Source organism: Podarcis vaucheri (assembly GCF_965113315.1).
Source record: "Podarcis vaucheri genome assembly, chromosome: 5".
NCBI lineage: Eukaryota > Metazoa > Chordata > Lepidosauria > Squamata > Lacertidae > Podarcis > Podarcis vaucheri.
The window spans coordinates 45,291,421-45,305,778 of record NC_138763.1 but is presented as its reverse complement, the minus strand read 5'-3'; the positions used below and the strand labels follow the sequence as shown (position 1 = coordinate 45,305,778).

Genomic DNA, 14,358 nt, shown 5'->3' with positions numbered 1-14,358 from the left:
GCTTGGTGAGGTAAACACTACTTGGATTCACCAAATTATACATGTTATTACTATTACTGAAGTCATATCACAGTACAATACAGTGTAACGTTTATCATTCCTTCCATTATAATTGATGTTACCTCTTTAGTTTTAATTTATCTTTATGTTAACCATACACTTCCCATTAAGATCTGTTATCTTCATATCAACCATACTACCTCCAGCCAACACAAGAGAAAACAGCAAAGCCAAGTTGCAAAAACAGATGCACATCTATTTTTTTCTCCATGAAATAGATTGATCAGCTGAGATGGATTAATAACTCAGTTTTTAAATATAATGTAGTGCTTGCACTTACTTTTTAATGAAACTCTGGTTCTTTCTTCTTTTTCGTGCCACCAGGAAAATTAAGGTGTGGGATCTGGTAGCTGCCCTGGACCCTCGTGCCCCTGCTGGAACCCTCTGCCTGCGCACTCTTGTGGTAAGAACTTTCGATTGATCTCGGGTGGGAGGGAATATATTTACCCAATATTAATACATAATAAAACTTCACCTGGATTGTCAAATGAGAGTTAGACTAAAATATGCTCCTCCTTAGCCATGCCACCAAATCTAATCCATTAAAGAATGCTGCTTTTTGTATGCTTGCTTCGTATGCAAAAGAACTCCTAATATAGGTTTGTCTTGAATTTGCCTTGCCTTAAAACTATACCTTGAAGTGGAGAATAAGCAGAATACAAAGACTCTAATGGTGGCATTGAGCTTGTCTGCTCTGTGGCAGATGTGTCCATTGTTGTAGCAATGCAGTTGTGCTTTTTCCAAACTAATTCACACGGTATAGGCCAGCTCAACTCCTTCTGCCTGATATATACAGTTGTGCTGCTTTATAGAGAACATAGGACCCAGAGGATAAGTGAAAAAGCAGCCACCTTGTTTCGTTGTTCTGATCCTAGAGGACCAAATATATGAAGTGGTGTAGAATTCATTAAGCCTTAATGAGGTGCTGGGGGAGTCAGTGTTCATTACCCCTGAGTGACTATGTTCACACTTCAGCTGAGACTGACTTGTGAATCCTGCTGCTCGTGGCTAAACCACCACTGTAAACAAACCCTAAGATTTCACTGCCTCATTAAAGTTGTGTCTGATACTCTTACCTTCAAAAGGGTGAGCAGAAACAGGCAGGTTTTAGGTGCTTGCAAACTGGGGAAATGTAACATTTGCTGTTTTGCTGCATCTCCTCAGGATCTAATATTAAACCTGTCTCTGCAATGAATGCAGCATAGTGTGTGCCGTTTTATTCTCAATTTCCAGATGATAAGAGGAAAGGCCACATAATAAATACTCATTTCACATAAGAGAGTAAGAAATGCTCTGTTGGATCAGAACAAGGATTTGTCTAGTCCAGCATCCTGTTTTCACCAGTGGCCAGCCAGATTGGACTAGAATGGCCACAAATGGGGGGGGGGGGGGAGCAACAACTAACTTTTCTAAGTGCCCTCCTCCATCAAGTATTCCCAGCTTCTGGTATTTAGAGGTTGAACATGAGTGCAAACCTTTTCCTGATTTTTTTGTTTGTTAGGTAATGAAAGGACTGCTTGTTTGTGCAGTTGGTTCTTTAGGAGGAGGTGTATACTTCTGTATTAAAACCTCACATTTCTGCAATCAGAAACATACAGTGCTAAGATCACAGCAACCCTTAATGCTTCTGAATTTGACTTGTCTCCCTTTCCCCATCCAGGAGCACTCCGGCAGAGTTTTCCGACTCCAGTTTGACGAATTTCAAATAGTTAGCAGCTCGCATGATGATACCATCCTCATCTGGGACTTCCTGAATGATCCAGCTACCCAAGCAGAATCTAACCGCTCCCCTTCCAGAACATACACTTACATCTCCAGATAAATAGCACTACACTGTACCTCACACTTGCACAGGTAAAAAAACAACAACAACACGTTAATGCAGAAGGTAGGCTGCATGGTGGATAGACATGATTTGTGAATGGAGGTTTTGCTGGTTCCTTAACTGAGAGTATTACTGAAAGCCACTGCAGATAAAGGGAAGGAGGGTGACAAGGGTGGTTCTGTCCTTTGGCTTCTCAGAACTTCCTTGCCTGTAGGAGCGTTAGGAAGAAATAGCCTTGTAACTGCAGTGGACCAAGAATGGATTAATTTAAATGAGCACAAGCTGAGGAGAGAATGAAACTGAAGTTTGTAATGAATAACCACTTCTTACTCTAGCACTCTACCTGGGAGGTGCAGTTTTCCTACCTCAGCCAAGGATCAGAAACAGGTGATCAGGAAACAGGAAGGAATGTTGTGTTCCTCAAGTGCTCAGCCGTCACCCGTACTTTTGAAACATCAGAGTGCTCCATCCAGTTTCCTGGGCACTCCAATCAGCCCCTTGCCACTTCTCAGCACTACTGCCACCTGCAACAGAAACAATGTGGAGGTGCTGTCACGGTCTCTCCCCAACATAATTTGGGTTTTCCCTCCTTGCCACCACCACCTGAACGTTAACAATAACTTGGGAAACAGATCACATACACAGGCTGAGGGTTCACACACACACCCCAACAAAGATGTATCCATTTTGAAAAATCTAGATTGCCTATAATCATCTTTTGATGGTTTATAAAATTTCACTAGCAAAAATGTGGATGACAAATAGTTCTTGTCTTTTCTTTCCTAGGACTCATTTAAGCTGCGATATTTAAATTACCTGTCAATGCCAGGGCAAAAGAATTATCCACATAACAGATATAACTGGAGAGAGAGGCTCTCAGACACACTTCTGGAACCAAGTCAGCGCGTGGTTGATCTCGGACAAGGTCTTCTCAGCGCAGCTGACTGCTCAAGTGCTGCTATATCAGAAGATTCCTTTTATCTTTCCTGAATGACTGATGTGTTACACCTCCCCTCTTCACACTCTTCTCCCTCCCATCTCCTCTCTTGTCCTGAGTGCAGATGTCCTATAAATATATTTAACATGTTGCCAGAATTTCTTGCTTCGCTCTTAAGCAGAAAAATCCTTGCCACCATTCGTTCCCATGGGAGAATCACCTCGTGATGTGTTGGTAGGTGGGGAACAGCAGGCTGATGCCTCTACCTTTGGGGACTTGTGATAAGGACGCATCTACTTTTTTGTAGATGGGCCTTGGACTTTAAAGGAGGGCCAACTTGATGCCAAATGAAGGCCCCGGTGGCCAGAAACCAGTCGGGAGATAATGATGAAGTCTAAATAATTTCAGCTAAGCCCTCTGCAGTTAGTCACTTGTCTAAAATCTTCATCCGGCGGATGCCAGTAAATGAAAGGTGAAGCTTTCTTCTGCCAAAGTCTAATTTACTTAAGAGGTGAGACTTACTGGTGACAGCATTGGTGATGGGCAGTATTTCTGCTGTCAAAGTATATGAATATATTTCCATGTTCTTCTTCCTTCCCTCCCCACATGGTGCACTATTGCGCCTCTGCTCCTCGCCCCCCCCCCGGAAGAAGAGTATGGTATCAACAGTAGCAACCACCCTATTCCCTCAGCATTCAGCGAAGACTTCAGACTTTTCCTGTTAACCTGATTGTGTCATTATTCGTTGGCTGGCATTTGTGCTTTGTTGCCATACTCTGTTGGAAGGGAACTCCTAAAAGAACGGGAGATTCTGATGACTCCACATCTTAGTCTGTAAGCTGCAAGGTCATTTTGTGGTGGAAGGGATAATAGTAGAGGAGAACAGTGGAGGGGTCTTAGCTAGGGACAGAAAAGACCAAAAGCAAACCTGGCCTGTGGTACTGCATAACTCCCCATCATTGTGTGGGAATAGCATAACGCTTGTCTCCTACAAGGAAGGGTTAACTTCTTTGGCCAAGATTTAAATTTGGAAGTTAGGGGGAAAGAGCTTCACTTTTATGCTGCTAAGCAGGTCCCCTCTGTGGCCTGTCTCCTCTTCATTCACTTGGGAGTAGCAATTTCCCCACAATGAAGTTAGGTATTTGCCACGGTGGGCTCAGAAAGTCAGTGGAAACTAAGAATAAATGGGCAGCTGGTTCTGTCCTGTAGTTCTCTACTCTGGTTCAAAAGTGAGAGTTTTGTGCAAGTGCTCTGCCTTACCCATGGATTCTCAGCCTGCGTATCATCCAGGGCTGCATTAGCACCAAAGGCATAGTCTGCTTTTCTTTTTAAGTGTTTCTTTGAGCAAAGGCAAAGGAAGTCACAGCTGCAGCTAGAAGGCTTTCCTTAACTGTGCTATCCTTCAGAGTATGAAAAAAGGTTGCCTTGCACACTGAATTGCAAAGCAAGATGGAAAACGAGAGACAGATTGCCACATACTAATTCTTCATTATGTTTGAAAGCTCATTGTCACCCCAGCCCTGTTTCATCACTATTACTCGGATTCCATTTATACTTTGTAGTACAGTATTGACAATGTGTGGAACAGGACTGTAGATCCACTACAACTGGAGCATCAACAGGTTATTTTCTCTTGCTCGCTGGCAGAGCTGTGAGATCAGTATTTTCTCCCGTGTGTGTGTGTGTGTGTGTGTGTGTGTGTGTGTGTGTAGGGAAGTGTCTTTGGCGGTGGCTCTGTCAAGCACATAGGGGGGTTGTTTCTGTTATGTGGAGTTGGAGATCAGATAAGAGACAATGTCATTTCTGGTGCAGCCTTTCCTTATTGTCATAACCCTTCTCTTCCCTGCTGTTGTTCCCAAACACACCTAACTGCTTCGGGGCTTTAAAACAAACAAACATGGTACTGGAGAATTAATTCTAATGTATAAAACCTGTCACCAAGGGGAAAGTAGTGAGGTTTTTTCCTGTTAAGTCATTTCAAGGAAGAAGCTGAAATGGTGCTTTTCCAATAGAAGGAGGGCCCACCATGCCTTGGCATGGAGAAAGGCCACTGCAAAAAGCAAGACCTGCTCCCTCCAACTTCTACCCCACTCAAGTTGCATGAAGTTTACAGCCTTCAGCCTACTGCATCTCCAACCATTTGGGGAGGGCTTTGGTCTTCACTGGAAGAGAAAGGCTCTAAAGCATCTCCGTACATGGACATTTCAAGGGTTAATTTGATATGGGTAATTCCAAATGGATCTGATGCGAAAGCTGAAAAGGGAATATTAATGACGTTTCTGAAGAGGGGCTGAGCCCTAATATCTTTCTTTGCAATGAAATGCTAACTTGGAATTGCTAATCACAAATGGCCTTGCCTTTCACTGGTGTGGAGCGGAGAGCTCCACAGGCAGGTATTTACAGAAGGAAAAGCAGCGCACAACTGGCTCTGAGCCATAGGAGAGAACCTTGCTGTAAAACTGTGCATTTCTAACCCTAGAGCAATTGAGTAGTTTAAATAACATAAGCTCAGCCTGGGCACCCAGCTGAATACGTAGCATAGGAACCCCCCCCCCCCCCCGCAGCAACGCTAAGCCACTTTCACCGTTCCTGATTAGGCTTCTGAACAAGTTGGACCTTTTGATGACTATTTTAAGACTTTATGCTTGCTTCTGAAATTAGAAGATGGGAGAGAGACCCTGCTGCCGCCAGCAAAAAACAAACCTATTTTGACTTCATAAAAGAAAAGGAGAGTGGTACATATGTGTGTCCCCCTTCTCTGGGTTCATATATGAATCTGCCAATTTGAACTCATGTGATTGGTACCTCTCCAAATGAGGTCTTCTGGTCCTGGGGGTCTTTTCCCTCCCATGCTATGCTCAGACATGTTTAGGAGTTAACAGTGTTATCAAAAGAAGTGACTACTTGTGTGCTGTTTTCTGCTGTTGCTTCATACCAGGAAGGAACTATTCTATATAGGAGGGTAGAAGGAACATTCAGTAGTTTTTAGTTACAAAGGCTTATACAGCTTGCATGCCTTCCAAATTCTGGATTCGGGAAGAAAGAATTGGGGAAACTCTAGGTGGCACAAGGCACATATATGGTCTCTAAGTGGCCTACATATATGATGCATTTTAACAATGCTGAGCTGTGCCCTAATCCATTCCTCTTCCTTTAATCAAGTGGTCAAATTAGGGGGGTTGGGGGGGAGGGGTTTCCCTGAAGAAGGAAGCCTTTTGGATTTTTCCTCAAGCTGCACTTCTGGGTAAATCTCCTTTTTCTGGAATCAATCTCACATATCCAGCTGAGAGTGAAGCATAATTCTCACTTTAGGCCATCATGTCCTGGGCAGTTTCCACTTGGTTTTAAATGCTGCATCCTGGGAACTGCATGCTCTGGAAGCAACACTTCTGTATTGTAAGTCACCCTCTGCATCTTTCTGATTTATAACATGGCTGCTGGAATAAAACATGGGTGCAGCCCATGCTTTATTTATAGGCTCCCCTTCAGAATTGTGATTGACTAGTCCTCAATCTGCTTGTTAAAATCAGAGCTCTTTTCAGGACTGCAGCATCCTATATCATGGGCATAGTTATACTTTATATCTTTGGTCTGCAAAATGCAATTGGGCTGTAGCACACGAATTTAGGTCTTCTAAAGTGGCAGTAATCATACAGAGATTTACAATTAGTGACCTTTCAGTGATGCAAGGTATGCTCAGGATGTAGACCTTTGACAAATCAACAATAACCTTCACAGTGGAACATAACTATGCGGTTAGCCCCATTAAGAAACCATTATTAATTGGCTCTAGAGCTCATGCAAATTCACTGATCTACAGACACCATTCTAGATGCAGAAATGCTTTCCCTAAAGCGCTACTCAGCTTTTCTGGAGAAAGTATAAGTAGTTGTCTGTTCTGTAGATCTACTTGTGTACATTAAAAAACTAAAATTCACTGTTCAATGCAAATCAGTAAAACACCCAAATTCACTTAATTTGTATTGATTTGCATGCTTTCTTCTGAACTCTGCATTTGGGCACTTGCACAAGAGCAAATGGACAATGAAAGTTTAGACAGGCAAGAGGGTTGTGAAAAGCTGTATGAATGTGAGCGAAACAAGGTTGCAAGGGTAGGCTTCAAGAAACTAAAGCTTCAGGTTTTGACCTGAGCATTTCACAATGGTTCTTGCATGATTTCAAATGTATTTTCACTATAACGAGGGCCAGAAACTTGCTTTTTTAAAAAGGGAAGCTGGGATTCTCAGGAATCTAATATGCATAAATCATTATTGTGCACGCTGCCCAATCTATGATGCCCAAAGCAGATGCTTTAGCAGAAAGGCACAGAGGACCATTTCCTAAATACTCCATGTTTATTTTCTCCATGTTATTGGCTGCCTTTGCTGGTTAAAGCAGAGCTTTTTTTCCTCCTTATCTCTCTGGGACTAAAATGGTCATAGATGGTCAAAAAAATTCACTTCCAAATTATGAATTTAGGTTGAGTAGGGAAAAGTAACGTAGCTGTTGATCCATACAAGAGGAAATGCTCACAATATAAATTGCTAATTCTAATATCTTTTTGTACAGCACGTTAGTGTGGGGGTTGCAAGTTTAAAATCTGGCAAAATTCAATTGGCTCCTATGATAATTTATTCTCTTAACAGCTTGCTGCTCTTTTGAAAGCAAACACCCACTAGACCAGTGCATGCCTTTAGCAACTGCAGGAAGCTCAGATAACTGTGGGCACAGAAGGTTAAAAAGAAAGCACATGATCTCTTATTTTTATTTGTAACTCTGCTCTCTTTGTTCTCTAGATTCTAAAAGTAATGAGTGCTTTGGAATTTTTGTGATTATGTTCTGGTGATGTGTAGCTAACGTACTAATGTTCACTTGAGCTAGGGTCATGGTAATGTGTGGTTTTTTTAAGAAAAAATATTTTAACTGTTCAGAAGATAACTTAAATACAATTATAAGATTAAGCTGTGAACCTGCTGAGTGTGTGTGTTTTCTTTAATCTTAAATGAATGTTTGTTTCCCAGGCACTATGTCAATGAATGAACTAGTGCAGAACTTCAACCTCATCGCATTAAGTGCATTGACTGTCATTCATTCACACTGGGGCAGCTTATTCATAAAATCTCAGCGTACTTTATAAGAGTTCCATTCATTAATGATATCTTCCATCTAAAGCACTGTAAATTGATCAAAACGTGTGACAGCAAAAGGAGTGCATTTAAAAAGGGAAAATGGATCCTAAATGGATCCTGCAAGATATTTGAGTGAAAAACTGTGACCTTCTCTTATTTAGAAGATGCACAGAATGCAGTTATTTAAATGTTTTTGGTTCAAAGAAGATGACATACAGAATAATTCAAATTCTACCTTCTTACTGGACCCACCATGTTGCTTTGCCACCTTCGCCTCTGGCTAACTTTTCCCATTAGGTGTATTTTTATTTGTGCTTAAGGCCAGTCCATTGTTTCCCTGACCTGGATTTTCTTTACAATTAGAAAGTTTGCTCTCCTAGCAGTTCACTTAGTCCACGAAACTGGCCTTTCAGAATCTTGGTTTAAAAAAGAGAAAATTCAATTAACATGCTACACATGAATCCAACAAAACAAAATACTTTAGATGGTTTGGACAGAACCAAGGATGGAGCTCCACACTCCTGGCCGCACATCATAGAATTATAGAGTCAGAAGGGACCACAAGGGTCATCTAATCCAAACCCCTGCAATGCAGGAATCTTTAGCTCAATATGGGCCTTATCCCCACAACTTTGAGATTAAGAGTTTCATGCTCTACCGACTGAGCTAGCCAAGCCTCGTCTTGGCTTCTGCTGCTCTCTTTTGTCTGCCTTGCATTTTCAATAAGACTAGTGTGTGTCACACTATGTTCTAGATGTCACTGTTCCATATATTCCAACAGACCTGCCTACTACCTTCTCCATGATTTTCCTTCAGGAAGGCTGGTGGAAAAACAGATGGAAAACATAGGCACCTTGGAGGCACCCTCAAAACAGTAGGGCCTATATTAAGTAAAATCTGTTCTGTGTATCATAACATCCTTGTCCAACTATGCAAAATGCCTGTAAATTGTGTGGCGCTTTGTGACGTTTCACAGGGAGAGAAAATACAATCTATGGTTGCAGAGCAAAACCGTGAACCAAGGGCAGGGAGGGGGGAAATGGTTATTTTCCAATTAGAAATCAAACTCCACAGATTGCTTGTTTGCTGGATTTAACAAATGTTTTAGACTGCAAAAAAACCCAAACTATCCAAGTAGCATTTCATTTAAGAAATAATATAAAAATTTAACAAAACAAATTCTAGACATTTCCAAACATTTGAGGACAAATTAACCACAATACTAAACTTGAAAGAAACTGAATGAAGAAAGGGGGTTCTGGCATCACCAGTTAAGGAAACCCTTCAAAACAGTATTGCAGACCATAAAAGTTGCTAGCCCTCAAAATTATTTACTAGCTTGCTAGGGGCTGGTAGAGAAGTATATATGTGCTGCCATTTCTCTAAATTTTACAGTATTGCTTGCTACTAGTGCCTTCACTTTTAACTTGTGTATTTGGAAGGTTTGTTTGTCCCTATTTTGTTCTCAGGCTACTGGGCCCCTCACAGGGCACTGCCTGTTGCTCTCCCCTCTTTTCACCTCCTATTCCTAATACGCCAAAGGACATCTTTCCACTAGGTTTCCAGCTCAGCGTGGACATTCTCCTTTGCATGACTGGCTTTCTAGGTTGCATCTACATTTTATCTTTTGGCACCCTGCCTTGAGGAAAGGGAAGTGGCTAAATCTGGACTACGTCAAGTAGTATGTTCTGGGCAGTTACCTGCTGCGGTCCTCTGCTTCACTCAGTCGGCCACCCAGGATGCTGTTTTGAGGAGCAGTGAGAAAACTGAAATCCTAAGGTGGCTTTGTTTAGGATTCCCAACTCCAATGATAAAATGTGCTATGAGAAAGGTAGCGTATATTTCACATAAATACTATGCTGGGCTGGAAGGACTAGGCTTGCTGCATTACTTCCCCTCCTGCCCCTGCCCAAATCCAATGATCTACCAACAGGAACCAGGTCCAAAAGGCATATGGTTAAAATCTAAAAACTGGGAGCCTTCTGGTGCTTTCTGTACAGAGGGATTCATTTTCAGTACCAGAACTGAAATGAGCCTCAAGCCATTTCACACAAAAATCCACTCCAGATGAGCTTTCTTCATTTCAGCTGTCTCATTGAGGTGAACAAAGTTTTGGGAGTTGAAAGCATTTGCCGATCTGCAGTAGCTCACCCAGAGATTGTCCCTAGATTCTGATCAACTTTCTTTCCAATCCTGCTATGAGATGCCCATGCATTGGAGCTGTCCTTAATCATGCATTGTTGTACTAAAATTGTAGAGGGTGTCTTTAAATTGTCCTGAGTCTCCTTGCTCTCAACCACCTTCCAAATCTGCTCTGGACAAAGCTATGGGCATGCATCTCATGTACTTTTGCATCATGATGCACATCCAATGTTGAGAATCCCTTGAGCCAGGACAATGCATTGACACAACAGGTTTATGAGACTTGCTTGAGGTCTCATGTTACACACTAGCAATGGTGGATGTGATGTCAGAATGCAAAAGTTTGGGTTCTGCTCAAAAAACATTGCACAGATGAGTGTAATGTCATCATGCAGGGAAAATTGAAATTTGAAAATGAAGTGCCTCTTCTGAAATTGGCCCACAATGCGAGAAGCATGTCAGCTGGGAGTTGAAAGGCATTATGGATAATTGATCCTGGAACCTGGAATAGCACTCAGTTACTAGTGTGGTACTGAAGAGAAGCAAGATACTTGTGCATCTTCGCCCAAATGCTGGTATACCAGGTAGGTGGGAGAGCTAGAAGTGCTGCAAATTCTTTTTCTGGGGCAGCAAGAAATATCCAAGCTTGGCAGAATGCCCGGTTTCCGCAAAACAAATTCCATCCACCAACTTATAAGAATACAAAAGTGTTCTTTCATGGCTAGAGTGAAGGCTTGGGAAGGGGTGGCCACCCAGTCTAGGAAAAAATGATACTTTTGCTGCCAAGAGTTTTCAGTCTTGTGCCTTGTGGGCTGCCTCAGCCTCACAAGCTCTCCCAAAAATAAAGACTTCTGACCGTAAATTGAATAGCTGCGGCCGGCTCTTTGCTGCTCTTGCCCTCCTCTTGCCAACTCAGTTCATTACCAAACTCTGAAGGTCTCTGCTTCACCTGCTTTACTGCCTCATTTTCCAAAAGGGAAGTATTTGTTCTGAGTAGGAAAGAACAAGGAAAGAAATTTGGTTTTGTTTGCATTTTAATGTGAAACTAATTCACCCTTCTCAAACTAATGCACAAATGCATTTTGCGATTCAGTTTTCCAGCCAACTTTTACAAATATGTATATATTGGCAGTAAGCATGCATAAAAAATGAATACATTTATGAAAATAACATACAAAATTGCCTTGTGTCAGGAAACTGCAAAAAAGTGTGCATTAGTCAAAAGGGCATAAAAAATGTTTTAATTGGATAAATTCACACCAAAATGCAGACAATGAGGATTTTTTAAAATTGCAAATTGCTGTGGAAATGTGGAGAACTGAGTGTAAGATTGGAAAATGAGAAACAAAGAGAATTGAAATCGACATTACTGATTTCTAAGGAGCAGAAATCACCTTTCCCTGGCACTGTTTCATCACTTCACAAATACTGCTTGGGCATTGCTAAGCAATGAAAGAACCAATTTTATTCCATGTAACATGGGCAGTGTGGCACAACTGGATTTCTCCTCCTGATACTGGAGACTAATACTGAACACACCCTGTAGGAAATATGCTTTTAAAAGCCTAGATATTGGCAGGACAATAGCTCATTGATGAATATTTGCATAACAGCCATATCTCCCACTGCTCCCAAAGTGAAGTGACTCAAGACTTTAAGACAGGGGTAGGCAACCTAAGGTTCATGGGCCGGATGCGGCACAATCGCCTTCTCAATCCAGCCCGTGGGTGGTCTGGGAATCAGTGTGTTTTTACATGAGTAGAATGTGTCCTTTTATTTAAAATGCATCTCTGGGTTATTTGTGGGGTCTGCCTGGTGTTTTTACATGAGTAGAATGTGTGCTTTTATTTAAAATGCATCTCTGGGTTATTTATGGGGCATAAGAATTCATTCATTTCCCCCCCAAAAAATATAGTCCGGCCCCCCACATACTCTGAGGGATGGTGGACAGGCCCATGGCTGGAAAAGGTTGCTGACCCCTGCTTTAAGAAGTTGGCACAGGCATTGTGCTAAGCATCAACAGAACTCTTCAAAAGGAGAAAATACTCCAGAGGTCACCAGTGATTTTGTGTGTGTGTAAGAACGTTCAATTCTTTCCAATATCAATTAAGGCCACTTGTATTATTCTAGTACACGGGTAGGAAGAATTCAGGGTCCCAGTATCTACTCTGGGTGTTGTTGTGTTTTTTTACTAAAACCTTAAGATCTACCAACTGGTGCCTGGTGCAAAAGACATACACTTACAGTGTAACCCTATACTTGCCTACTTGGTCATAAATCCTCTTGAGTTCAATAGGACACATCTGTTCCCAAGTAAATGTGTTAGGATTATTGTCTGAAAATTTACAGGGGAAGTGCCATAGCTCATTGAGAACAACTGCCAGCATCTCCAGATAAAGGTAAAGGTACCCCTGACAGTTAGGTCCAGCTGTGGCCGACTCTGGGGTTGTGGCGCTCATCTCGCTTTACTGGCCGAGGGAGCCAGCGTACAGCTTCCGGGTCATGTGACCAGCATGACTAAGCGAACCAGAGCAGTTCTGGCAAACCAGAGCAGTGCACGGAAACACCATTTACCTTCCCACTGGAGTGGTACCTGTTTATCTACTTGCACTTTGATGTGCTTTCGAACTGCTAGGTTGGGAGGAGCAGGGACCAAGCAACGGGAGCTCACCCCATCGTGGGGATTCAAACCGCCGACCTTCTGATCGGCAAGCCCTAGGCTCTGTGGTTTAGACCACAGTGCCACCCATATCCCAGATAAGGGATGTCCTATACCTGTAATTCTGGAGAACTGCCAGTTGATGCAGACAATACTGAGCAAAGTGAACCAAATGGTCTGACTTACTATGACTTACTATGTTCCTTAAGAACTTTGAGTCTAGGAATTTGGTTTAAATATCAGAACTATTCTCCTGGTTCTCCAAAGCACTGGGATTTGCCGCTCAAAGTGCTTTTATGCTTGTCAATAAATTCTCCATTTGATCTGAGGTTCGCCAGATACTGGCTCTGTCAACCCCTTTCCCTAGACTGTTTCTTGCCTTATCTCAAGGCTAATAGGCTTAAGCTGGGGTCAGTTGCAGCCCTTAGACTCTTACCACTGCACTGTTACTGGGGTGAACCCAAAAAACATGGGCACCTCTCCAGATGTGTGACTGCATGGTGTGCCAACATGGTTTTAGAGCAAATTTAATCACACCAGGAGAAATGATTTTTTGAACAGAAGGCAACTTGTGTTTTCATGCAGAAAATAAATCTCCATGCTTTTTTTTTTAAAGGACAATGTGATTGGGTAGGGAGAGGCACAAAATTTATGCTAGTGGTTGGAGGGACTTTTTATTACTTTTGGGAAAGGTTTGGGAGAGCAGACTCTTCCTTTCAACACCATCCAACTGGAACAGGAACAAAGATGTTGAGAAGCCTTGCTCTTTGGGGGTGGGATTCAAGCACATACCACCCAATTCAGGTTGTGATAGTAGATCAGGAAGACTTGCACAACAAACCCACTTTCCCAAAATATCGAATTTTGGGGAAATATGGAAAGTAATGGGGAAATGCACTGGAAACTATGGAAAGTGTTTGATGCAACATTGTCTAAACAAACTCCCTGCAACCAGATAGAGATGAATGCTCACTAACAAGTCAGCATTGTCTAGCTGCTCTGTGAACAAATGAATCAGGATAAGTGCTCAATCAACAGCTCACTTAGAAGCACCTCAAGTTTTATGAGGAATGGCTGAAGGAACTGGCCATGTTTAGGCTGAAGAAAGCACAATTAAGAGGTAATATGAAAGCCACCTTCAAATAGATGAAGCCAAGTTTGTCTTCTGTTGCTGCACAGTGTAGGGATAGGAACCAAAACCAATGGGTTCAGCCTAATGAGTGGATTTAGACCACACGTTACTAAATATTGCCTGGTGGTATGAACTGTTCAACACCCTTGGAAAGCAATGAACTTTCCTTAGTTAGAGATTTTAGTTAGAGTCCACCTAGCAGTGGACTTCCCCAATCAGCAAGCAGTTAAACTACATCCCCCACTTGAAATCTCTCCCAAATCTGTGAGGCTATATAGACTCAAGATGCATTGCTACCTCATCCTCCTCTAGCACCCGACATGAAATCCTGAAAGAAAAGGATTCCATTCTGTTCTCCATTTAGGGCAGGAAGTCCACATGTTGCTGGACTCTCAACTTCCATCAGCCCCAGCATAGACTCATTGAAATGAATGAACATGGCCAATTAATTTTGATGGATCTACTCTAAACAAG

The 14,358-nt window shown here is 42.2% G+C and overlaps 2 protein-coding genes across 11 annotated transcripts in view; one reads left to right on the top strand and one right to left on the bottom strand.

The window, feature by feature from the left end:
* Positions 1-7,791, top strand: part of BTRC (beta-transducin repeat containing E3 ubiquitin protein ligase) — a 124,746-nt gene extending 116,955 nt beyond the window's left edge. For all 9 annotated transcript variants that reach the window (XM_082223447.1, XM_082223445.1, XM_082223443.1 and 6 more), the window contains 3 exons: positions 385-463; positions 1,721-1,914; positions 2,672-7,791. In XM_082223447.1, coding sequence (XP_082079573.1) covers positions 385-463; positions 1,721-1,882 — 241 coding nt within the window. In that variant the 3' untranslated portion in view covers positions 1,883-1,914; positions 2,672-7,791. The remainder of the gene's footprint in view (positions 1-384; positions 464-1,720; positions 1,915-2,671) is intronic.
* The window catches only part of POLL (DNA polymerase lambda), a 125,842-nt gene that overhangs the window by 32,121 nt on the left and 79,363 nt on the right, over positions 1-14,358 (bottom strand). The gene's annotated exons all lie outside the window — the stretch shown is intronic.